Source organism: Rhinolophus sinicus, chromosome 1 (assembly GCF_057876585.1).
Source record: "Rhinolophus sinicus isolate RSI-liver-muscle chromosome 1, RSI-T2T, whole genome shotgun sequence".
Lineage (NCBI taxonomy): Eukaryota > Metazoa > Chordata > Mammalia > Chiroptera > Rhinolophidae > Rhinolophus > Rhinolophus sinicus.
In genome coordinates this window covers 149,716,622-149,744,595 of record NC_142501.1, presented here as the reverse complement: position 1 = coordinate 149,744,595, position 27,974 = coordinate 149,716,622, and the positions used below count along the sequence as shown (strand labels likewise).

General features: G+C 35.4%; 1 protein-coding gene across 31 annotated transcripts in view; it reads right to left on the bottom strand.

Moving 5' to 3' along the window:
• The window catches only part of ADGRL3 (adhesion G protein-coupled receptor L3), a 756,105-nt gene that overhangs the window by 439,052 nt on the left and 289,079 nt on the right, over positions 1-27,974 (bottom strand). For 30 of the 31 annotated variants that reach the window (XM_088791158.1, XM_019743751.3, XM_074324504.2 and 27 more), the window contains one exon: positions 27,736-27,939. The exons of the other annotated variant lie outside the window; for it this stretch is intronic. In XM_088791158.1, coding sequence (XP_088647284.1) covers positions 27,736-27,939 — 204 coding nt within the window. The remainder of the gene's footprint in view (positions 1-27,735; positions 27,940-27,974) is intronic. 31 annotated transcript variants of the gene reach the window in all.

Below are 27,974 nucleotides of genomic sequence, written 5' to 3'. Positions count from 1 at the left end.
TCAAAATCACACAATTAGTTGTATAATCAATTGGAAAGGGTGAATCTATTTTAATGCTAAATTATTTATACTGTCTAGCTTTATTTAGCATCCTGAGAAGAATTGTATGTTTGTGGCTATTTTATCTGGCTGAAAAATAAAAAAAAATTAAAACCTCCCTTGGTCTGCTGCATAAAAATCTTTCTATATTTTGTACTGCATTGAAACTTATTTATACTTATCTGTATTGTTATTTTTGATCTGGGTTATATGTTTTAGATACAGAGATACTTATGTTCATAGACATGCTTTCTTTGGGTTTGGAATTTCAACTAAAGGAGAGTGGAAATACAGAAATAGCAGCTGTTACACCTTTGTCACAGCCCATATGTAGGATTTGATAAAGAGAAATCTGGCCAGGCAACTTAGTAACAGATCCAAAGGTGAAATATGCATCTATGGCCTAAGCCCTTTCCTAAGTGACTGAAAGCAGCCTGTCATTTAAATGGCACAGGTACAATAAACCAAAGACGTTTAATATGCACTGAAATTACTTGTTTCCCTATGTTGATTCTTCCTACTGGGCAAAGATTGATAGTATATATCTTTGTTTCCCAGAACTTGTCATAATGTTTGGCACATTGTAGGATCTTCACAAATATTTATGGAAAATGATAAGTGTTTCAATGTAGGACAGAATATGAAGAAAATCAAGAAATCAGGAAAAAGAGAAAGAAGTAAATTTTTATAGTCTTAGCATATAAAGTCTAGTCATAGACTGGCCTTAATATAACAAAGATTAGTGACATAAGGACTTGCACAGATAAAAATAGAAAATATGATTCAGTTTAGTAGTACTACAGAGACAGTTTAGTTAGCATATTGCTAGGTAGACAGGGAGGTCCCTGGTGGAATGAACAAAAAAGCAGCCATATCCTGAAACTCCAGGTTCTGGAATATCGCCTTCACTCCAGGACAAAGATATGAGAATGCACTCGAAGTTAATAAATGATCTCAAGTCCCTTTTGCCTGGACAAAGGAGCAGATCTGATAGATAGGAATAGGTTATTTCCTTAACCCCTTCAGGGTGGGCAAACAGGACAAATCTGATAGAATTCCATAAGAAGGCTCCAGCCCCCGTCCCCAAACAGGTAAGGGAAGGTATAAAAGTAAGAACTTTTGCCTCAGTCACTGGGCACCCCCATTCGGGACCCCCTTCTGCTCAGGAGCTCTGACCCTTTGCTTTCAATAAACTATCCTCTTTTTAAAACTCTTTGTCTCTCCTGGGTCCATGTTTCCATTCTTCGGTCTCACAAGACATGATCCGAGCCCACACCAAGAAACTGCCAGCAGATCCAAATCCTACATCATTTGGGGACTCACAGAGAAAGAGATCCAACATCATTTACATCACTACTGTGTGATACAGTTTGGCACACCACCACCACCACCACCACCACCACCACACACACACACACACACACACACGCATACTTTCTTTGGTCTTTGGCTGAACATAATATTTAAGGTTGTGACTCAGCCCACCTTTAAGAGTTGCTCATTTTTCCCTGAGTATTTTCTCCTGTGAATTATACCTGTTAATAAACTTCTGTTTGTATTTCTATTGTTAATGTGTTTTTTATTACAAGGGGTCTCAGCCAGGCATTCAGTAGAGTAGAGGCAAAATTATTTCTCGTACTATTTCATTTATGTAATTAAATTAATTTTAAAGTTATACACACATTATATTATTATATAAGTATATATACATATATAAGTGTATCTGTAATACATATATAATTCCATTTAATATCTATAAGTTCAGCATTTTCAGAATACTACAAACTATTTTCTTTCTATGACAAACAATATAAGTTTCATAAAAACATGTCCTGAGATTTCATTTATTCTTCATCATTGTTCCTACCTGTGATTCCTGGCAGTAATCCAGGTATGAGTATATGTGTTTGAGATGAATATATAGTATACTTCATGTAATACATAATCTGTACATATTACCCTAGAATTATAGAATTACCAACCCAACAAGAAAAGATCATATTTATCTTAGCAAAAGGCATCAGATCCAATTCTTCATATAATGTGTTTTTTAATAAATGCAATTATAGCATAAATGCTGACAGTACCTCCTGTGAATAGACTCTTGTAGTGTTCATTAGTTATCCTCAGTGTTCCTGAAGTTATCACAGTCCCTTCACCTCCTTCAGAATTACTCGTAGTTTTGATATATGATGAAAGCAAAATAAGAGGCAAATGACCTAAATACCTTTTTAGTATCGAAACGTCCTGTGCTAAGATTTTTTGAAACATATTTTCAACTGCAGCTAAAATGAATAATTCTGATTAATTATGACATTTGAGATTTCTTTTTTTTTTTTTTATTGCATACATAACTGGTTTTCGAGTTACACAAAAATGAATGTATTTGCTAATCTTTGATAAGTAGCCTTTAAGTTAGGAGTCTGAGGAATTACGGTATAATCACAAGCAGTTACACTTATCTCAAGTCCTAGTGCTGGGTAAATATCCTCAGAATCTTCAGTTTAATTTAAAAGAAATATCCACAGTGACCCTTGGATCAAGTGTTTAGCGACAATCTACTACTTACAGTTGTGTTGATGTGATAAAGGAAAATATAGCTACACTGTTATTAATATCAGCATAAAAATTTATAAGTGTCTCATTACACACATATGCACATGTATACAAGTTGACAGTATACAACTGAAACGTCCTGTGACTAGCTCAAGTTAAAATATAGTGAGATATTTAGGAATTACCTAGATTTATAATGCCATTATTTAACAAAAGTAAATACATAGTTGGCCAGCTCCCTAGATTAATGATGCATATATTAATAAATATATCATGGCTTTAATACTACACCTTAGCCAACTTCTCAAAATCAATTAGCCTCACAAGCAAAAATACTTCTGGAACCATATTTATATCCCTTCCTTTGTTGTCCCTTGACTACTGCCAGTATCGCTGATTCACCATTCACCACAGCAAAGTATCTAAACAATCTTGTCTGTTGCTCTATAAAATGAATCAACAAAGATTGTAGGACATCAAAGTAATCTGTATTCTCATATTTTATTGTCATATCCAATTAAAACACAGACATATGCATGCATGCATGTCTGATATACTGTGCAAGTAAGCATGCATCCTTCAGACAAAGTACACCAAGTCAAAATTCTCTTTTCTAAGGGAAGTGAATTATGTTAATACCTTGCTGACACTGTCATTATGAACAATATTGTTTCTTTTAGCACCATGCAGTTATGCTTCTCATTCTAGAAACCATAAAACACAAGACAATCTAGTTCCATGAATCTAATCTTCTCGCTCTCAACTAAATCCAAAAGTAAAACTATTCTGATCAAAATATATTATTTGCAAAGATGAAAATGCTGTATGAATTTAAAAAATAGACCAAACATATTTGATGTACTTAAAACCCAGCATCAGTCCCCAATGTAGTAGATTTCCTATATAACAAATATACTAGACAGTTCCTGCAGATCAAGACAAGCTAAACTATCAGGTGCTATATTTAAAGACATTTCTATGTTTTGCCAGAATGATAAATAATTATGTTTCTTCCTGCATGATTGTTATATGATAAAATTATATCCTACAAACAATACTTAAGTCAAAACAATTATAAGTTTTCATACACGATTCAATTGTTGAGTATTTTAAAGGTGATTTAAAAGTCAAACTTCAGTCTTTAAATGTAAAACTTTAAATGTAAACATTTAAACAAAAAAAAAGGTCAAACATCTGCATTTAAATATAAAAAAAAGTATTGCAAGATTTAATTTATATAGATCTATTGCTGGAAGAAAATTTTATCAGCTTCTAAATAATCACATTATTTATTAATCATGAGATTCAGGTCCATCTAGAATTAATTATATTAATTAACTTAATTAAAACTATTTCCTAGTACTTAAAAAATGCTAAATATTGTTTAAGGCCCAGTAATTAAATCAGATAACACAGAACCCCAAATCTCATTGTAACTTATATTTTAGAGTGATAGAGGTAGAATTTGGGAGGCAGATAAACAAAACATGAAGAATAATATCTAGCCTTCTGCAAAGAATTAAAATAGGATTATGCAAAAATGAGGAAGAACAATCTAGGCAGAGAGTTTAAGTAATGTAAAGGCCCTAAAGTGAGAACAAGGTTTGCTAAAAACAGAAAGAAAACCAGTGTGTCTAGATCTTAATGGATAGGAGGAGAAAGGAGTAAAAAGCAGCTGTGTGCTGCTAAATGTTTAACTGGCTTTCTAGAAAACACATATATGTGTATAGAAACATATGGTAAGTTTATTATAAATTTTACTGATATAAAAGATGTCTAGCATACCATCTGCAAACAATAATAAACTATACAATATCCTATGCTGTAAAGTCTGTATAGCCAATTTTTCTCACAGAATGCTTCAGACTTTTGCTGAACTGTTGTATCTACAGCCAAACTATAGTTGTAACTGATGAACAAGTATAATTGTAGAGTAAATGTTGATTGATATTTCTGTTTGCTTAATGAGCAAGATGAAAGTAAAACAACAGACATATGTTAGAACTTCACTCATTGGTCAGTGATATGATTATCTTTGCTATACTGCACAGTAGTTTCCTGGAATATGTATTGGAATATGCACTCAACTTTTTGTGCTATTCACAATTGAACAGCTATACACAACACACTGTTAAGTTTACTTTGCACTAATGAAATTTTCTCCAGTACTTTTTTATGTCTACACAATCAACAAAACATTAAAGCAACCCAATGTTGCTTAATGTTTTGTTGATTGTGTAGACATAAAATGCCAATTTTGATGTTATAAATCCCTCCATGGTTTATTTCAAGCTATTAACATGAATTCACTGTACATGAAATGAGAAAGAGATGTGCAAGAGCAAACCATTATATAGTATTTCCACCACATACAATATGCAATGCACATTAATAAAAAGAGCATAGAGAGGTAGGAAAATGTAATAATTAGGAAGTGATTAGTTTTGAGCATTTATTGCATTTGCTTGGGATGCAACTTACATAATTTTAAGATCATATTTTTAATAATTGGTTTTAACAACTGGTTTTCAAAATTCCTGAAAATTTAACAACTAGTTCTCCCAAGTAAATGCAAGTTGACTTCAGCACACTAGCTCCATACAGATACAGTAATATATAGCTCAATACACCCATGCAGATGTATTAATAAACAGGAACATAGTTAGGAGGACATTGTAAATTAGTGCAGGAGTTTCTATTTCATTGAAAGAATGAAAAACAAAATGGAGGTTTGAAATCAGGAGAGAGATATGATTACAATTCTGTTTTAAAATCCCTCTCAGTGCTCTGGAAAATTGATTTCAAGAAGGTAAGAATAGATGCAGGGAGACCAGACAGAAGCATGTAAAAGTCTAGGTGAAAGATAATGAGGGCTTAGAAAATAATGCACTTGTTGCAGTGACATTTAAGAGACAGACTGACAAGACTTATTGATGGACTGAGGTAGAGACAGCACAGCCCTAAGAACAGACCAAGAAGACCCACATATCACATTCCTAGAAGCTCTTTTATATTATTGTTGAGGTCATAAAGAAGCTTTTAGAAAGCTCATTAACTATGGATAACTATAGAAAGACAGAGTTGCTAAACTGGCTGTGCAGAGCAAAGGAAGCACATCGGACTAGCTGGTGGGGGGCCAGTGGGGAGTGGAAGTTAGGATTGAATGAAAAACGCATTGACTATGCTGCAGAAAAATCAGAGGAAAAATAGCTACTTTTGTCTTGAGAGTCTTTCTCAACTCACCTGGAGTCAATGTCTAGGCAGACAGAGTGCCCTCTCTCCCTGTCTGCTTGAAAGAACCTAGAACTGCCTAAATCCTGAGTTGGAAAGTGAGATATGGAGAGGCATTGCAGACTCTCTTCTCACGAGAGTTTGATGTCAGGCCTATCTCTGGGGGAGCCTGAGTGAAGCCAGCTTCCCACCTCTTCATACCAAGCAGAACCGTTACCATCTGGTTTATTAGTGTTGGCTTTACAAGAAGGGGAATTCCCAGGATAATGTGGGAAGAGTATTGGGTATAGCTTGACTTATAACTTTTAACTAGGCTGCATAATACAGATTTGCGGGCTTCCATTTACACTCCTGTTCTAGGCCGCACAAACATTAAAGGCAATGCGGGAAGGGAAGACAATGGAAAACCCAAAATCCAAGATGACTTCTAGATTTTACAATGGCTATTAGTATGATTGAATCCCTTCATTAATGCCACATAAATCAATCTAAATTCAAGAAATTTCCAATCAAAATCCAATCAGAAATTTTGGTAAGAACTCTACAATCTGGTTTAAAGTTTTCGAAGTCAATTTTGAAAAGAAGCATAAGGACCTTCTTCCTGTAGGTTTTAAGCAATATTGCAAATCCATTGTGGCACACTGGATTAGATACAGGCTAATGAGCCAGTGAAAAATAATAAAGAAGCTATAACTATATTTGTCATACAGAAGTAACATTACAAACCACCGGAGGAAGTTTGCATTATTTGCTAATGTGTATTTTAAAAAATGACCCAGTGCCTCTAAAAAATGTTGTTTTTCTAATTCATAACAGAAAAGTTTCAAGTTAATCTACTTGAATTTTATGTGTGATTCGAAATGCCAAATTTAAAATATTTATGATTGGGTGAGGAATGATTTCTGACACACCTTGCAAATTATACACACACAAAAATGGGTAGGGAGAAAATAAAATGGTCTCAGTATATCACAATGGAAGATTTCTGCCTAATGTATCTAGGGGATGGCAGAGAAGAAGCAGATATTTGTATTACTGTAAATGGCAAAGGCTTAACAGCAAGACCTGTTGGAGGGGGGCAACCTAAGAGAAAAATGGTAATGACTATGATGAGTCAATTTACAGAAGGAGCTATCCAAATAGCTAATTAGTATTTCAGGAAGATGATCAATCTCACTAGTAGTCAGAGAAATGTATACTAAACAGTGAGATTCCACTTAATTTCTCTCAGGTAGACAAAAATCAGAAAATTGGCTTCTACCATCAAGCTTTGGTGAAGTTAAGAAGAAAGGGAAGGTCTCTTGATCTAGGTGATCAAGTAAAAACTATCGTAGCCATGCTGAAAGCAATCTGTTAGTGCTTAGTGAAGCTACCTATGCGTACAATCTACTCCAGCACTTATTCCCAAGGAAACTCTCAAACTGATCCATAAGAAGCATCCAGGACAATGTCTGGCACATTGCTTTTAATCATAAACAGTTAGAAACATCCTAAGTATTCATCACTAGATAAGTAAAAAGTGAAACACATGATTAACTGAGATAGGCAGAGAGAATCACTAGGAGACTGGATGGGTAAAACACAGTAAATGCTTATGATGAAAAACAATGCAGATACTCAAACCATAGAATATGATGTAGTCATGCGCTGCTTTAATATGGGTTATATGTTCTGAGAAATGTGCCATTAGGTGATTTGTGGTTGTGCAAACATCATGGAGTGTACTTACACAAACCTAGATGTGTACTACACATACCTAATACACACCAAGGCTATATGGTATAACACTGCTAAATGTGGTCCATCATCTATCGAAATGCCGTTATGCAGAGCATGACTGTAGTTAGAATCACTGAACAAACATTGTAACAATAGGAATAAAGTTCAATAACACTGAGTGAAAAAAGTAATCAGTAAGATGAACAGCATAATACCATCTGTGCATTTATGCATATATTTAAAAAAACAAAAGAAATTCTATTTTTAAGAAAATTCTATTTTTATAGGTATATTTATTTACTTATAAGTAAACTTTGAAATTATTACTGGAAGAATGTATCTTAAATACACTAGAGTGGTGCTAGAGAATGAGTTTGAGAAAGGAGAATATTAGTTTTCTATCACTGCAGTAACTATTTTTTTGCAAACTAAGGCTTACAACAATATAAATTTGATCTTACACTTCTGTAGCTCAGAAATCTGATATGGTTTGCATTGGGCTAAAATCAAAGGGTCAGGAGGGCTGTGTTTCTTCCAGGAGCCTCTACGGGAGAATTGTAGCTTCTGTAGGCCCCCTTTCTCCATCTTCAAAGCCAATAAATATTGCATCTCTTTGTGCCTTTCTTCTATCTCCCTCTGACTGTCCCCTTTCCCTCCTACTTCCACTTTTACACTCTTGGGGTTACATTGGACCCATCTGGATAATCCAGGATACTCTTTCTACCACAAGGTCCTTAACTTAATTACAATTTGAAGTCCCCTTAGCCGTCAAAGGCAACATATTCACAGGTTCTAGGGATTAGAATGTGGACATCTTCATGGGGTCAGGTCATTATTCTGCCTATTACAGGGAAAAATAAAAATAAGAAAATAAGACAAAGATTGAACAAGCTGGGAATCTATATAATTTATTTAGATCACAAAATTATTAGAAAAAAACAAACTCTCTTTGACTATTTCTGGTACAGAATAGGGATTTCTCAAAGTTTGGATGAATTTGCCCCAACCACACAGTACGGTATCACCATGTATGGTAACAGGCAGAAACAGATTAAAAGAATTAAGGGGGTTTCAGAAATTCAAACTGCTCTGTTACTGAAATACTAGTGTGTGTGTGTGTGTGTGTGTGTGTGTGTGTGTCTCAATATATCCATTTCCTGGTTGGTTACCTTTCTTTACAGATTTTTTGCTTTGCGAAAAAGAAAGGTCACATTTGCAGGCTCAAGGGAACTTTGGAGAATCATCTCCTGGTGTTCTTTTGGCAGAGAGCTCCCTCTGGAAACCTACAGAGGAACTGCTCTCCAGGTAACCCAGCTGAACAGAGCTCATATTTCTTCTGGCTTTCTTGGGAGCACTCTTCTGCTTTCCAATGACAGCTTTCCTGTCAGGATGATTGGAGTTTAGCTATAAGATGAGAGCAAATCAACCTTACTGAAGAATATCAATACTTATTTTCCAATACTTTATTTATATTTCCTTAGACACATCAGCCCTGAAAGATGTAAGAATAGCAGCCTGTAGGCCTGGGATTAGAGGAAGGACCATTACAACGTCTGGCTAAAAGAGTAAACTACATGTGATCTGCCCAGCTGTCAAGAAAAAAAAAAAAAAAAAAAAAAAAAACTCCACCAGAAAAATAGCATCTGCTCTACCCCTGCCCTCACTAATGGCCAGCTGTTTCCAGTTATTCTCACCTGCTGGCCAGGTTCTCTCAGGATGAACTCTCACCAGGGGTGAAGCAAATAAAGACCGCCAAGATTGAGCAGTCAAGCTGCTTCAGTACTTTTTTTACTGCCAGGGCCATGAACTCGTTCGGCCCATCTTGCCCTGGCCCTTTCATTTCCTATGACTCTCCAGGTTGCGGGCAGTTTCTATGAACTTTGCACCGCCCTCTTACTCTGCCTCTGATAACAATGTCCTCCTGCTTTCTGCTTCCCAAGCCTCTGGGTCATTACCTCCCCAGCTCGTCCAGCGGATCCTATTATGCTGTGAATAGAGGTGTGTGTCTAATATTTTTAATCCTTTTTGGAACTATTTCTTATACCAAATTAAACCTTTGATAAGATTCTAGTGATATTAATGTTGTATATTTCACCTACTTTTCTAAACCCAAGGATGCCTCTTTTTTCTGTCATTAATCATTTGCAGTAATCAGTGGTACATTTCCAATATGCACAGATTTAATTTTTTTTTTACTTTTTCTTTAAAATATTAACCTAGGCATTAAGTTAAGGTTAATCTTCAAATACAATGAATTTAACTTGACAATTGTGCTATATTCCAAATCTTCTCCCTCAATATTTTGCTATATTTAATCCAGTCTTAGGAATGTGTTTAATAATTTGAATGTTTAACAATGTATGGGAATCTTAGATTCATGGAAGAAAGTCTATTGTATTTCACTCCGTATTAGTGTTTTAAAATATGGTATAGTGATAAAGATTTCAAACTTTGCAGCAGAATGCCTGGGTTCAAATCCTAATTCTGCCATGACTTTGGGCAAGCCATTTAATTTTGTTGTGCCCCAATTTCTTTATTTGCAAAAGCCTACTTCATAGCTTGGTTATGAAGATTAAATAAGTTAGTATATACGAAGTGCTTAAAAATGTACCTGGTACATAGTACATTTTTAATAAATAAGCTAATAATATGGCTGTTGTTGTTCATCTGTGCCTTCTTTTTGTTGAAAGTATAAACAGTAGTTTCAATTTCATTATTATAAAATTATGTTTAGGGGAACCTTACTGGACATTTAAATGCAAAGCTATGCTTTAGGAATCATAATATTAAAAAATTCAAGAATATGGACATTTCAAAAAATAGATAACCACTTGATATTATTCGTGGCACACAAATCACAGTGTTGTGGTAGAGAGGTTAAGGTTGGAGAACAAAGGAAGAGACTTCCAGAACTTACTTAGAATTTATTCAATGATTGTTTTGTGACTAAAGCTAGTAATAATGAAACTAGTCAAGATAGTTAAAATGCAGGTGATAGAGAAATACGAACGGTCTAAGAGAGATTACAGTTCCCAATCCCATCATTTTCACAGAGGAGAACTCAGAAGCACACAGGCCAGAGGTCCAGTTCTGGATCACATGGTTTGGAAAGAAAGGAGTCAGAACTAGAAGCCAGACCACCTTGACCTGTACCCAGAGATCCCATCTGCCATACCATATGACTTCATATGTTTGAAATCTTAGGTTGATTCCATCCGCCAAGGCTACATGTTGAAAAGCTTCATTCTATATACATTTTATTGAAAAGACTGCCCAAAGGGTACAATATTTAATTCTGAGTCTTAATTGGCTAGAAAAGTCCTTATCAATAGCAAATACTATCAACCTTCTTGTTGATTTACATCTTCTCTGTTTTATGACAGATAGCTTTTCCCTAATTAAGTCTCCTTTCAGAATATAGAGATTATGCAATACACCTTGAGAAAGCAAATCCCTTTTTCCTTTTTTTTTTTTCTTTCCTTTTTCCTAAGAGTCCCATGTTCTTAATATCTAAAGGAATTGAGGCAAAGAAGCTGAACACAATCCAGTACTCCTTCTCTAGCCGAGCTTTCATTTCATACTTCACTACAGTTTCTCTAATTCCCATTTTCTCTTTGGGTTGCAGTGTATGCCAAATTCACAGCATGTTTAAAAGCCCTGCTGATCCGTTGAGATGCTACACAGTGCATGACCGAGTTTGGCGAGCATGTGTATTGAGAGCTTTTTTTTTTACATCTAAATAAAACGGAGTCTGTGTTCCCATCAGTTTTACTGTTTTGGAGGCTACTAAATCTTGCTACTCTCAGGAGTGCCCTCTCATCGAAAAGGCATCATCCTAATTGGGATCTGACCAAACAGCTGGATTTACAATGAGGCATTAATCAAAGACTGAATTCCACACACACACACACACACACACACACACACACACACACACACACACCCCATCCTATAGAAACAAGACTTACAAATGAGTGCTTGAAGACTCATTTCTCACTCTGACCCCTGGGGTCAATGATGTCAGAGAAACTATTTCTGAAAAGAGCTCCAGAGTGGGAGTGAACAATCAGGAACAACAATAATGAGTAGCTCTTGAAGGTCACAGCTGTTGAGCAGCTAATTGTAACTTGTAAAACTGAGCCCCAAGTTATTAATGATCTTGCTGATAAACTTTTTTCCCACTCCAAGTCACACCAGCTTTTATTCTGAGTTCAAAGATAAAACAAGAGCTGCTGTGGCTATAAATGCAAGACTTTTCCTGTCTAGCTGCAGCCATGCATATCTGACTGCCTCCCTTCCTGACACACTCAGCATAAGCCAGTGACCTTCATATAAATTGAGGTATGCCTTCTAATTCCAAGATCTCTCCTAAGGGAAGAGATATCAACTCTGCCAAATATTTCGTTTTAGCTTGTTAACTACTCAGTATTATAAACCAGACTGAATGAAATCAAGTAAGTAATATATTCAGAGAGCCAAAATGATTCTTTCCTTATTTTATATGTAAGTGGTAGAAAACGTATCACTTTCATTTAAAACACAGACACTATATTAAATACTTTAAAATTGTGTTATGGGAGGTGAAAATAATACTTCCAGAGGCTAACAAAAATTACACTGGAGGATAAAAAGGACTGTCTGCTTTTCTCAAAATGTACTAAGGGTAAAGTAATGCAGATATGAGTATTTATAAGGCATATCATTAGAAAATTAGAGAGCACATCACAAATGGGAATTCTATTCCAACAGGTACTTTGAATTCCTCAATGATAATTTAAATCAGGGTTGCTCTCCTCTCAGGTTCATTTTGTATATTACATTTTAGTTTATAATTTCTTCCCAAGTAGGAGTGAAATCTTCAGCTTTCTATTATTTATCTAAACAGTCATGTATTTTCACACAGTACGTTCAGAGTAAATGCTTGTTGAATGAGGAAGTGCAATACTTTAATTAGGATGTATTTCCAACTGGAGGGTTGTTCATTGTTCTCACCACAGCAAGCCACCAAGGTTCTTGAATGAACCCCCAAGGTTGCCACAGAATGATGCAAGGCACTCACCTTTTCCCTCTCCACTACCCAGAGGGAATTAATGAGCAGTTTCCACAAAGTCCATAAGCAAACAACTGAAACTGCAGTTTGTTAGTATAATGCAAGTTAGACTAGGAGAAAACTTGTCTCCTGTAGGGTAGAGGTGGGAGCAAAGCCTCTGATTATTTTGCTGAGATTCCGGTCTGCGAAATAACATGTATACAAACATACACACTCATTTTATTTTCTTTTATTTTCTTAATAGGCTCGTCAGTGATATGCCATACAAGCATGCCGATATTTTATCCTTTCAAAGATGGCATAAAAATTTTTTCTGCTTTCAAAGATGGTGGTCTACAAATCACAAATGTTTTACTATTCACATTATAATTAATATACCATTAAATAAATTTTGTTGCGTAAATACCATGAGCCATAGATATTAGGTTGGTGCAAAAGTACTTTCAGTTTAAAAGGTTAAAAATAATTGCAAAAACTGCAATTCCCTTTGTGCCAACCTAATAATATTAAGAACCGTGGCAAATACATGACAGATAAAACACAGTTCCTTTCTTAAGAATTTTACAATCAAGTAAGGAAAAGGCACATATATACATAACTATAATATGATAGTGTGATAAGTTCCCTAAAACACTTAAGAGCCAAATGTTGCCATCTTTACTTACAATAATTCTTAGAAACTGCCAATAATACACAGATCAATACATTTCCATTGCTCTTGTTACTCCATACACCTACCAAAATGAGAAAATTTCCACCAATCCCAAGTTATTTAAACACCTATCACATTTCTTGATATTTTCAAAATTAATGTGGTACCACAGGCAGCTGGTAGTACCATTTTCTCAGTAGTATCAGATCACCTAGGCAGGATGCAGGGAGACTTGAATAATGAATAAATGTATTAACCCCACTCCCTTCAAACTGGATAACATCGTAAGTATAAAATTCCAAAAGGAAAAATCTATCTTCCCAGTATTACCCAAACCAAACATTGATCCATGAAATTTTCTAGCCATGAAAATCCTGAAATAAGCAATGTTGCACTAAAATGAAACAATTCAGATATCTATATATTCTGGGGAGTTTTTTGTTTGTTTGTTTGTTTGTTTGTTTGTTTGTTTGTTTGAGGTGGGAGCAAACCCTGTTACTGTATGGTAAGATTTTTCGTTGTCAGCCTTGAAAGAACCAGGGAACAACTAAACAGCAAAAATCAGTCAGAAATGCTATCCAGATTTTCCTCATTCCCTTCTTCTACACTAACCTTTCTAGGACAATCCACACATTAATGTGATTTTATCTCTGTAGGTGATATCCAAATCTGTTGCTAAAGATTGCATTTACTTTAATTCCCATTATTCTTAAAATCCCTACTGAACTGGCTCGTGAACACCTGGAGATATGTCATAATGAAAACTAAAATCATTGCCTTCCTCAGAAGCAGTATTCCTTGCCAGCTATTTAATTCAATGTACAGATAAGGAATATAAGCACAGGTTGAACTCATAGCCATAAACTATTTTTAAAACCACATGTAAGGATTTCAAAGCCTTTTATTTAATACAATCTCTTTTTAAAGAAATTAATAAAAGTGCTTTTAGTTTTTCAACTGTAAAGTCTATGGTCACAGTGTCTCAAATATGTTGCCCCAAGTATAAATTAAAACTGTAATTTTGCACATTTCAAAGTAGTTAATGCATACATTTATATTGAACTTGTATTTAGATCTATTTTTAATGGAAAAATGCACTTGTCTTCAGGGTAGTAGTCATATAAACAGACTCAAAGAAGTAAAAAGCTTTAGATTTTTTTCTATAAATGTCAAAGAATTTCAGATTTGGCACAGGCTTTACAAATAACAGCCAATCCACTGATGTTATAGATGGGATATTATACAATTTACCTCAATTTACATAGTCTACAAGTAGCAGGTGGTAGATTAACGCTAAGGTTACTACATATATTATCACCCAAATCAGGACACTTCTGAGAATGAAAGAGGATACTATTAAGGTTTACTGCAGGACAACAGGTGTAAACCAGGTCTCTCTGGGGAAACTAAGACATATGGTTAGCCTAACTATAACACATGCAGAGTGTACTTGCTGTTTTAATTGAGAATATTCAGTCTGCTATAGAGACAAGAAAGAAACGGAATAGATAAAACTTATGTTAAATATACATAATGCATTGGCAAGTAACTTGGAAGACATAGGCAGAATTCATAAAATGTATTAAGAATAGAGAGTAAGTTAGTGACCTACATATTATAGAATTAATGGAATGTAGGTCTCTTGAATATCAATAACAAAAATGGAATAAAAGTGTTACTTAAAAAGGATGTAAAGACCAAGGACCTTAAATATTCATAAAGCCTCTAGATTGACAGTTATTTATTCCTAAATCCACCTCCCTTATCAATATCCATTATGGGTTCTTTCTGACCTTATGTGGTCTCTTCTTAAGAAACACAGATATAAGCCATAGCAGTTCAACATGGTAAACAGTGAGCTACAGTTGTTGTCAGATATAAAACTCTCTACATCTCTCCAACAAAGTAAGCCTGTGTTACCTCCAGGCACCTTCCAACTGTTGAGCATCCTTGCTTATCTGGTCTTTGTAACCATATCATCAGGAGAAATAACTGATGAAGCAGAGAATGAATAAGGAAACTGCACCATTGCATAAAACAGAATTAAGAAAGTGTAATCCTTTCATATATCCCATGGCCCCTGTCCTAACTATGTACACCTACCCAGTAGCTTTGTCCTGGCCTTCAAGCCCACTGTAGAATAAATACACTACATGAGTCCAGAATCTTGGGATCTTGGTCTGTGAGCCTTTCTGTTCCATGACTCTCTTATAGCTTGCCTGGTAGTTTATGTAGAAGCTATCATTGCACTGAAAAAAATTCCCACACAAGAGTATATAGCTCCAAACCCCATCAATTTATTTCCTCATTCAACAAACGTGAGTGCCTTCCATACAGCATGCTCAGTTGTGGATGCTTGGGATTTAAAGATGAAAGACACAGCCTTTGTTCTTAAACAGAATCCAAGGAGGAAAACAGGTGAGTAAACAGACAAGGTATAATAGTGTTGTCATACCCCAGCCTCCAGGGATCATGGAAGGATTCCTAAAGGAATTGACACCAGATAATATAGAATAGAATTAAACAGAACAGGACAAAAGAGAAAAGTAGAGTCATGAACAATTATTGCTTACTGCATGCTATAACATTTTCTAAGTAATTGATGTGAGTTAACTCATAATACAACAACCCTATTTGCATTATTATTGCTATTATTCCTATCAAAACATAAGAGAATGGAGGTATTGAGAGGTCACACATCTAGCAATTGGAGAAGCCAGGATTGAATGTCAGGCATTCTCGCCCAAGAATCTATTCTCTTAATCACTAAATTGCACTGCTTAATACCCCAAGTGCTGAGAACTAAAACATGACTGGGAGTGAGAAAGGCAAAAAAGGGAGACAAGGGCATGGTAATGACAGAACACACACTAAGTTAACTGCCATAGTTCAACAGGTAGAACATGGCATGTGTATGAGGAATTGTTAGAGATGAAGCTTCTCAATTCAGCAGGGCCCAGAAAATGATATTACCAAAAGTCTTACCAAAAACACCCTTTTCACATGGCCCCGTAACTCAAAGACCACATCACAATCTTATAAGGGAAAATAAGTGAATGCATTATATAGCGTGAAAAAACAAACAAAACAATAAAACAAACAAACAAACAAACAAAAACAAGCCCTGAAATTTTCAATTAATAATAATTTTCTTTTAATATACTGAAACATCTTATAAAAACTCCACATTCGGGGGCTGCCAGGTGGCCCAGGTGGTTGGAGCATTGCGCTCCTAAAGCTGAGGTTGAGATTGCTGGTTCGATTCCCACATGGGCCAGAGAGCTGCACCTTCTACTGCTAAGATTGTGACAATGGCTCAACCTGGAGCTGGGCTGCCATGAGCAGCCGGAGGACAGCATGAGCTGCCGTGGACTGCCGCAAGCAGCTGGTGGGCAGCGTGAGCGGTTGGCAGGCAGAGAACGCTGCTGTAAGCTGCCTCAGCTGGGTGGAGTGCAAAGCTCATAATACCAGCATGGGCCAGGGAGCTGCGTCCTACACGAGACTGAGAAACAATGGCTTGAACTGGGGTGGAAGGGAGGGAGGACAAAAAACAAAACACTCTACATTCTCTGACCTACAACACAATACAAATAAAGATTTTGATAGATTTTACATCTAATCTAAAGTAGAATTCTATCCATGGGTTACCTAACCATTTCTACTGTTTAAATTACACACACGTAATTAAACATAAGTCTATGAATATGCACTATATAAATGTAGGTCAACTAAAAATGAGATAAATGCAAAAATAGAGTTCATACATGTAGCTATTCAACAATACTACGCTGTAGATGTTTATTTTAAGACAGTAAGCAAATCTGTATAACAGCAAAAATATAGGTAAGAAATAAACAAAACAGATGTCTTCACAGGCCACTCAAATCATTGTGCTAGATTATCTTCCAATTATCATAACCGCATTATTTTTCTATTGCTATAATCATATTATTTAATATAGATGAAACCAAATTTAGAAATAGTAGATGAACAAAGGGTACAATTTTCCTTTCAGAAATGAAACTGTAGGAATAAGTTACTTTTATAAGACCAACAGTTTCAAATAAAGTTGAGAAGTCAATCAGTTTTTGAATTCTTAAGTTTTTTAAGAAGTCTTTCTTTTTTTAATTAAAGCTTATTGGGGTGACAACTGTTAGTAAAGTTACATAGATTTCAGGTGTACAATTCTTTAATACATCATCTATAAATCCCATTGTGTGTTCACCACCCAGAGTCAGTTCTCCTTCCATCACCATATATTCGATCCCCTTTACTCTCACTTACCACTCCTCCCACCCTCTGGTAACCACTAAACTATTGTCTGTGTCTATGAGTTTTGTTTCTTCATTTGTTTGTCTTGTTAATAAGTCAGACAGAAAAAGTCGAGAACCATATTATTTCACTGATATTTGGTATATAAAACTGAAAACAACAAAATAATAAAAATCTTAATGGGTTTACTTTTAATAAAGAAATGAAGGTGGATATAAATATTTTTGGGTCTAAGAAAACGTGCTGCAAATGTTAATTTATTTTTTTTCATATTTCAAGACTAGTTTGATAAACATATTAATCAAAAAATATTTTGCCATAGTATAATTCTTAAATATTAAAGTGATTTAAGTATTTAAACAAGTCTTCACTTTTTTTCACTATAGCTTATATGTAAAGCTATTTAGATCCATCCAGTTAAAGCTTACTGCAATATGTAATATTTCATTTAATTTCCAAGTCTGATCCAAAAATAGCCCAGTGTTTTTCCATTAACCTCAAAATGTATCACAACATTCCAGAAATGAAAAATTTTAAATGTTATTATATACTTTTAATGTGTTCACTCCAATACTACTTCAGCCTGATGATTTACAATTAACCAATGATCAAAACGAAACAGGGAACTGAAATTTCAAAAATAGAAAAAAAGTCACTAAACTTAGTCATATTTTCTCAATTCTAATATACATACATAAACCTAAACCTCTACTATTTGCTCTACTTATATATAGGGCATTTGAGAAAGATCACCGCATCACTAATTTATCAGTGAGAATCTAAAACACTTTTCCTTTTCTCACGCATTTAGCTCATGCTCTGTCATCATCTTATTACATATGTGTGAACTTTCTGTGGATTAGCATTTGCTGAGGCTGCCAGAGGGGCAAAGCATAAGAAAAATTTGGGACATCCCTTCGATTTACCAATTATACCAACCCATGATTTGATCACCTTTAATAGCCTATAATTGTGCCTTCTCTAAATGTAAGTGCATCCCCAGGACCTCTCCCTGTCCATTCTCTTCTCTGCTGTGGCAATCTCATAAACCCCAATGGCTTGAACAATCACCTTTACATTGAAAATGTGTGACTTCTACTACTAGCAGTAACTTTTCTCCTGATATTTAGATTCCTATATCAGAATTTGCTTCACATTTACACCTCTAACCCAGCATTTCCTAGAGCAAACTCATCATTTCTTTTTTCCCCTAAAAAACAAAGCTTCCTCTTGAATCCTAATTCTGTGAATGATACCACTCAGTCATGCAGGCATCTTTGATTCTTTCCCCATCCTCACCTCCTATGTCCAATTAGTAGGCAAACACTACATATTCAATCTGTGCATTTCTCATATTACTCTCTTCTTTCTGTCCCCCCTACTATCTCCCCAGTTCGGGCACTCATTATGACCTTCTGCCCTACCACAACAACTTAACTGATCTCTCCACTTTCAAGTCCCTCTCTACCCTAAAAATTCCCACATAATCCTGACAGGTTCTAAACTGCAACTTTGATCAAGAGCTTCCAAAGAATCCCGGCTGCAGAGAAAATTATACACAGAGTGTTACCCTGACATTTACAACCATCTACAAGATGGCTACCATCTGCCTTTCAAATTTCTGGCACCACTACTTATTTCCTCATGTTCTTATTGTTGGTGAAACTAGACTGTTCACTGTCTGATGAAAATGTCATCATTTTCTTCAACTATAAGTTTGTTCCCATAATTCAATGATCCAGAACTCCCTCCCTCTTCCAGCACCTCCCACCTATGCTTCCAAATGATCCTAGGGATTTTTCAAGTGTTAGTTAAAACATCACATTATCTAAGATTTCCCCATCTTCCCTTCTTCCCTGGCCCCACCCCACAGCAGGAATGCCATTTCTTTCTTAAAATCCTACAGCACTTTCATGACACCACATTTCACCAAATCATAGAGTCAAAAGCATATTAGTTTGCCTATTATCTTTGTCACCAGCAAGAGATTTTAATTCCTTGAGGAAAATAAAATCTTACAGAGGGTTCTATGTATATAACGAATATGTCAATTAAATTGAGTTATTTTCTCTCCTAAACATTTATACTCAATGTTCAGTTACCCAAGCTCTGAATCCATGAATGTGCCCAAAATATAAAGCCAGTATTTTAGAACATTACTTTGTTTCTTCCCTAATCTAAACAGAAGTATTAATGAGTAAATACATAAATTCAGTAAAAAGTATTCATGAATCTTCCATTATATATCTCTGGTCTGATAATTACAAAACTGAAAGCCGCCCCCCCCCCAAAAAAAAAGGGGTGGGGCTAGGTAACACTTATTAGGTCTTAAGAACTAAATGCTAATTATGTGTAATACATTTATATATGATGCGTAATCATCACAACAGCAATGTATGTACACTATACTGATGAGATAACGAAGATTTTTAAATTGTGAGTCCTTGGCCTTGATTAAGACAGATAATAAAGAACAAAGCTGGGAATTAACCGAAATCTCTCTGACTCCAAAGTTCATGTAGTATCTGCAATTCCATACTACTATCCTCTCTGCTGCAGGAAAAGCAAAATGTTGAAGAATTAAAGATATGTCTAATAGCCAAGAAAAAGACATTGTTTCTTAAGAAGTAAAAGTTGAGGGGAAAATCATCAATTTAATTAACTATGTATACAAAATAAAAAATTAGAGTGGTCAGCCAAACTTCTGTATTTCTGTACTATAGACCTAGGCGAATAATGCCAGTCTATGAAAGTACAATGTTCTATGCACAACAAACCCTGCCTCACCCTTCCCTTTCATTTTAATTTTGGGGAAAGGCTTCTGTAAATATAATGGCAGTTATGGCAGTTTCCTCTCTGTAGCGGGGCTACATTTCAGATCTCTTTTATTACCACACATTGTTTGTGTTGAAGAAGAAACAAGAGAAAAGAAGGGAGTTCCTAGTAATTAAGTTATTCTGAAAAGAATCTGACAATGGTAGTGTAAACTTTGCTCCTTTGATACATATATATAGTTATGAACATGTGGCAGATACTCAATTAATGAATTAATGAAACAACCTACAATACATCCCTAAGTAAATCAAAGAAATAAAACATTTTTTGGCTTGAATATCAAAGTTTAGCATTTGTTTTCCATCATTCATATCCTTTGCAACAAGAAAAATGTAATGATGAAAAATATTTCCATAAGTATTTTGAAAAGCTACTCATATAATTCTCAGATGGAAAAGGAAAACAATTTGTAATTTATGCCAATAGAAACAAAACCATTTATTATATTTTCCTGCAAAAACTTGAAGGACAAACGAACTAACATTTATTTTCAATTGCATAAATCATTGTGGTATTTATAGCATTTGGGAAAGAAACAATATTGTAAAGAAATGATTTAAAATCATGTTTAGGGCCACAAAGTTTATTATTAATTTTTAACCTCAATACTGTACCTACTTCCATAGATGCCTATTATCTTTCATCTCACATGAAAATATGACTGTAAATGTACATAAGATTCTTAAAGAGTGATGTGCACAGAATGTATTTTGCATATCAATTAGCTCTGACATTTTGTCTGAACTGGCAAACCTTACGGAAAGACACAAATAAATGTGAACAGAGGCTTCTACCTGAAATTATATTATACTGTGATATAAACCAAGAAGCTAACAAGCACTTTGCAGGCCACATTATATATCATTTCTCTTGCAGTAACAGTTACATCCAATAAGCTGAGCTTATAAAACACAGGTTTTTCATTGCTGTGGAAACATTAATCTCCGTTCTTCTTTTATAAGTTCTTTCATCTCCTTACCTCCCCGTGAATTCCTAGACTTCACCTACACACTTCAGACTGTAATATAATAACAAAATTAGAACCAGCTTTTACAAAAATTTGGGAGTAACGGGACTAAGAACATGAGAACATGCCAGAAGTTAACTCATCAAACTCAATCTAAATAACACTAGTAAAAACATATTAATCTGAGTAACAGTCTTGAATTTTCCAATGATCATCAGTTATACCAAATGAAAATGTAAGAGCCAGAAGGAAGTAAAGATATATTGTTTACCTCATGCACAGACACAGCTTTCAGGCCACTCTAATTCAGAATCTGAGGGAGGTTAGGAATTGTTCTGTCAAGAATAGGGCTAGGAATGGGTGAAAGTGGAGAAAAATCAATCCAATTCAACGTATATCGAACTTTTAGCTAAGCTGAAGAGGACTCAGGTGGTATAGGACATTCCAACCAGAAAAGTTAGTATCATTTACCAAAGATATAAAAGGAAGGGATGGGTCATGTTTTGTCTAATAAATTGATAGAACTTCCTTGGGGCTAAAAGACGTATGGGGAAGTTGTTTGCAGTAACAGAAAATGTGTTGCCTATTAATCTTATTTACTGTAATGTATGTATGTATTCTGGTTCATGTTTTAAAGCAGCACACATTTACCTCTCCCTGCCCTTCATTTATTCCAGTGTTTACAACTTCTCTAATCATCTTTGTGAGTTCATGCTATGCAAAAGAATTGGCTCTATTCTCGTATCATTGTGTTACAAGAAACCCAACAAATCATCTTTTGCCACCCTTTCCCTGTCACTATTAGTTTATTGAACAACATTATTTGTACAATTAGGTGAGCTCTGCAACTGTGGTCTTTGATCTATGACCTTACAAGTGCTTATTTTTTAAGTGTAGCTTTCATTTCCTAGATTCTTAACCAATGCCAACATTCACCATCCTTAAGATAAAGCATTGCTTTCCAATATCATCAGAGGATATTGCTATTTTAATAATCAGTTAATTAATTAGGCAAAAGTGTAAATCAAGATCCATTTTTTGAGGCCCTCTCAAAAGACACACAGAGATTATATTTTGTTATTATTTTATGAAACTGTGTGCCATGTTACAATGTTAATGAGCCCAAATATGAGATGAGTCTCCTGATTCTTTCCAAATTCTGACATGAACGTTCCATTAAGAACTGAAAGAATGCCAAATATGTATAGGCCTGCAGATCAACTGTCCTAACTTTGTTCAATTTGCCTCTTTGCTACAGTACTGAAACGTACATATTGCAAGTACACATATATACTAAGAACTCTTTCAGCTGTTTCAGGGGAACACAGGAGAGCTCAAAATCAGATCTAATCTTGGCTCCACTATGGCCCCGATAGGTATTATTGGAAAGTAGAAGGAAGGATTGAATGAGAATTGTAACAGACACTCTTCTGTTGCAGAATGTCTTATTACATCTAAGCCAAAATAGAATGTCTAACAAAGAAAGGCAGTATTTTTTTTTCTTTTTGATGAAAATAAATTATGCCCAACAAACAGCATTTTTTTTTTCCAGATTTATATATTGTACTTATCAGTTCTAAAATTTGAGGACAGAAAGTTGGGTTTCTATTCAAAAGAATATGTTGAAGAAGTCATATGTAAATATTTGGAAAACAATGCCATCATTCCTTATCAACTTTCTCTGCCTCTTCTTGTGTTTCTTATAACTGTAAGTGGCACAAACATTCATCATTCAATCTTCTGAAGCCAGAAACTTGGGTGTACTCTTTGGATTTTCCCTCTGTCTTACTCACATATCCAGTGACTCTCTAACTCTTGTCAATTGGTCCTCATTATCTCTAATGTCATTCACTCCTTAAGTCAGTGCCACCATCATTTCTTATCTGAATCAATAGAAAAACATCCCCATCTCCAGTCTTAAAGCCTTAAATTCATTCTTCAAGTGCAGTCAGCAGGTCACTTTTGCTTAATCCTCTAAGATGAACTTAATTGCTCCATTGTTGCCATCAGAAAAATTCCAGATTCCTCATAATGTTATATAACACCATCCTGATCAGATACTCGACCACTTCTCCAAATCATCCTGGACTGATGTCTAGAAATTATCCTTTGGACTACTATGTTCCAATTACACTGAAGGCCTTTGTGCTACTGTTTCCTCTACCTATAATAGTAGCTCTCTTCTTTTACCTCTGTGCTTGGCTAACTACTTACCACTTGTCTGTCAGGTCGCACCTTAGATGCCACGTAATCTTCAGGAGCACTTTCTCTCACTCTACAAGACTGGGTGGATGCTCCCTCCACATGCTCCATAGCACTCTATATTCGCCTCTGAAACAGGCGTTCCCCGTATTGCCTCTTTGCTACACAGTTGCTATTGTGGGTGCCTACATAATGGAATGGCCAGTGACATGAATAATTATCAGGGATATTGATGTAACCAAAGGGGGTTTAAATTCCCTTTCTTGGAAATTTAAACTAAAAGGCAAGAAGACAGTGCCAGTTGGTGCTAAGAGTATTGGTGTAACAATTGAGGGGACAGTCACTTACAACATTAATGAGCAAAGAAAGCTGATGTAAAGTTCGAGAACCAAAGAAGAGCTAGGTCATTGGGGGCAAAAAGAAATTCCCTGATATTATTTACGTTATCCACACACACACACACACCACACACACACATCACACACACCACACACACGCACACACACCCAGAGAGAGAGAGAGAGAGAGAGAGAGAGAGAGAGAGAGAGAGAGAGAGAGAGAGAGAGAGAGAGAGAGACGTTCATTATCATTTTACAAATAACGCTGTTTCCTCTTCGGGTGCTGGGGAGAGGTAGCCTCTAGCAAGCATTTGCCATTTTGTACTCTATTTTTGTCTTCCAACACTAATTGAGAGACTAAGTGTTTGTGAATTCTCCATCGTTGTTTTCCTGGTACTTAGTGCAGTACCCAGCATGCATTTACACTCAGTCCAATGTTGTTGAAAAAAATAAATGAGGGCAAAAATGAATGAAGAAGCCGCCAGTATTTAATAATTCAGACTAGTTGTAAAGGCTAACTTTTGTTTACAGTAATAAAAAAAAAATCAAATGGAGTTTTCTCCTTGCTTATAATTATCATAAAAGCATTCCCACCTATAAACATAAGAAGCCCCAAATGGGGGACAATGGAAAAATAATGATAACAGAGTTTAATGTGGTTCTCCAGAAGTTCTGACAGAATACACAAGCCCCTCGTAAAAGCATTTTGGCTCTTGCAAAAGGTAGAGTTTATGATTTTTGTCAGGATTGAAATGCTTTTGCTGTATTCTGAGAGAACATTGTATGAACCATGAACACTATTTGCGTGGCTTGCAGGAGGGTTATTTATAGAACATCTCAAAGAACATTTTATACATCTGCAAGAAAATCACAATTAAAGCAAGGAAAGTGCTGATAAAAAACACATTAACATTCCTTTAGTTTCAAGGAAAAGTCTTAATATCTAGTCATTCACTGGGCACTCTGCCTTCAGACTCCTTCTGCCTTAATATGCTGTAGACAAAAATGTCTTCTTCTGAGAACAATGTTGTTGTTTATGTTTGTTTGTTTGTTAAATTATTTATGTGAAGTCCTAATTCCTATGAATCCAAACACTCATTAACTCTCAAGAACTACTATTAGCTATCTGGAGTCAAATGAATGCAAAGAAAAAAAAAAGGCAGTTTAATTTCAAACCCCTAAAATATTTTTTGTTTGTTCGTTTGTTTTTATGTTGCTATGGCTGTTTTTGCTGAGTTTCTACTTACTTACTTGTTTGGCTATCTACAGAACAAACAGAAATTAACATTTTCAAATGTAGTATCAATTTTATTTTTCAATCAGCTTACATTAATATCTATCTTTATTATTTATATTTAGTTCTGAGTTTTCTGTATCTTAAAGTATCTTGTTTCTATAACAGGTCGTTGTTTTGTTTTGAGAAAAGTGGAGGAGGGGAGGAAAGGAAGAAAGCTGAGACCACTGATATTTTCTTGTTTGCATTCTTCCATGTCTTTTCAATTTGAAGATCTCAAAGTAATGTTGTATGTCTCGTTTCAATTTCATTTTTAATACCTGCCCAAGCAGTCTCGCTGCATGCACTATCTTCTAAATCAGGAAAGATTATGCCCTTGTAATATCTACTTATTTTTCTTTATTCTTCCTATAGGGAGCACTAAAAGATAACTGTTAGTTACTTTGTGTCTCACTGATAAAATTGCTTTTGCACAAAAGCAACGTTGAAAAAGTATTGCCTCATCATAACAGATTAGTACAATTCTGTTGGCTCCTTTTAAGTCACATGGCATTGTGCTAAGTAGAGTGACTGTAGGGGAAGTGGGCTGGGCCCATAAATCACGTGACATTTATCTCAGTCTCCATTTATAAGATCATGAGAAGGTTGCCTTATATCCTCATTTTCATTTCTGTCTAAAACAGAAAATATTTTTCCCATTTATAAATTGATAGAACCTAATTTATAAACCATTTCTGCATTGCATCCTGCCACATAAATGGCAAAAAGTGAAAGCTATTAATATAGAAAAATTTTATTGAGCTTTAAAATTTGGGGGACAATTAAATTCAGCCAACTCTTTAGTAAAAGTTCTACAGAAAACTATTCTAACTGATGAATGTGCTGAATTTTTGTCACGAGACAGAACTGCCAACAGGGAATGGTGTGGTACTGTGTGCGTGCAACAGGGAGAGAGAGACTGTGTGTGTGTGTGTGTATTAGTTGCTGATTTAAATATTTATAATATTTACTCAAAAATTAAACTTCCTTTCCAGATTTCTACGTCATTAATTCTAGAAATTGTGGTCAATGTATATGCACTGAAGTAAATTAATTAGTATTAATTTTATATTATTTTTTAATATACATCAAAAGCCAATATCACGATGAAAACTTTGTGACAGTTGAAGCACATTCTGGGGAAAATATTACTGTACCCAATTTAGAGAATTTCAGGTTTGAAATGGTAATGACAAACAGAAAGCAGAAAAGTAAAAAGTAAAGTTCTTACAAAATGCTTAATATACATTTTCCTTAAAGTTTCAGAACACATTGCAGTCAATTCTACATGCTTCTATGAAAGTATATGTACTCACACACCACTGACCCTCAACACCCCTCCACCCTAATCATCACCAAAAAGGAAGAAATGCGGAAGTGAATGGAAAGAGTCTAGGTCATTGACTGAGCGATGTGACTGAGTGGACAGAGTCCCTGTGAGTGCCAAGTTACCCACACACCTAATCTTCTATTGGCTGCAGTAATCAAAGAGTTAAGTTTAACTCTCTTAAGTCTCTGGAATCTCAAATGGATTTTTGATGCATCTCCCTTAGTCCCTGAACCAAAACAAAGTAGTCTGACTTATTTTATCAAAGAATTCTGCAATGGGGTTTGGAAGATAAGCTCAACTCGTATAGTGGCATTTCACGTTTCTTTGCCAGTATTTCTTGTACGTATACCTCCTTGAAGAAATTATAGGGTAAGAGTGTGACTGTTTTGGGACAATACTTGATATTTATGATTCAACCAGCCAAACACTTCCTACCTTTTTCATGTGTGACACACAAAGAAAATTATAAGTATAATATAATATTATGTGATATAGATTATAAATAAATATATAATTTTATATTACAGCATATTATATTCTCTGAAGGAGATAAAAGTGTGCCTATATGGAGTTTAACGAGAAAAAAGAAAAGTTACGTTGCCTAAATATTATGTGAAGATACAATAAAATATAAAGTATTGGGGTAAAGAATAGTATTGAATTTTGTGCAAATATTATATAATATACCTCATTGGAGTATCATGAGCTGGATGTCACTCACTGTAGTTGACAGCTGCAGAGACAGTATTATACACAAAGTACTTTCCAACATTTTTGTAAGAAAATTAGGTATTTTTCTGTAACCATCACTTTTCTATCAGATTTTATGCTTTAAATGACTATACACAATTCCTAACCAAGATGTTTTCATCATAATCTCCTCAAAATTTTGGTAGTTTCCATTGGTGAGATTTTTCTTTCCAACAAGTAGGTGGTGAGAAATATAAAACTTGTATTTTATAACCACTCAAATTTGACAAGACTTGAATTGTCACTAAAAGTAATTTTAAATTTCCAGTCATAATGCAAAGATATTTTAAACTCATTCAGAAATTTAAAGTGAGACATTGTAAAATAACGAGGCTCTAATGCAGACATGCATTCATTGTTAAACAACTGGCAAGGATACAGCTAAGTGCAAATATCACCCACAGTGAGTGGATGCAGAAAATATAGAAACATGAAAAGACACAGGGCACTGCCGAGGACTGAGCCTCCCGGGAGCACCTGCCCAGCCACCCAAAACCCTCCTTCCCTACCGGTGGCCGCACCTTGGGCTGTGATCTGGGCTCCTTGGACACCTGGACCACGAACTCCTCTGGTAGCTCCACGGGGCCCTTGTCTGCGATGAGCAGTGGCACGCTCTGCAGCTGGCTGCTGAAGAAGATGTCTGGGTGGTAGAGCGCCTCCTGGGCTGCGCTCAGCATGTCGCAGTGGAGCAGCGAGGTCCGGATGTCGCTCACTGTGCTTGCCACCTGCGGGGACCGCAGGGCGCACCATCAGACTCCAC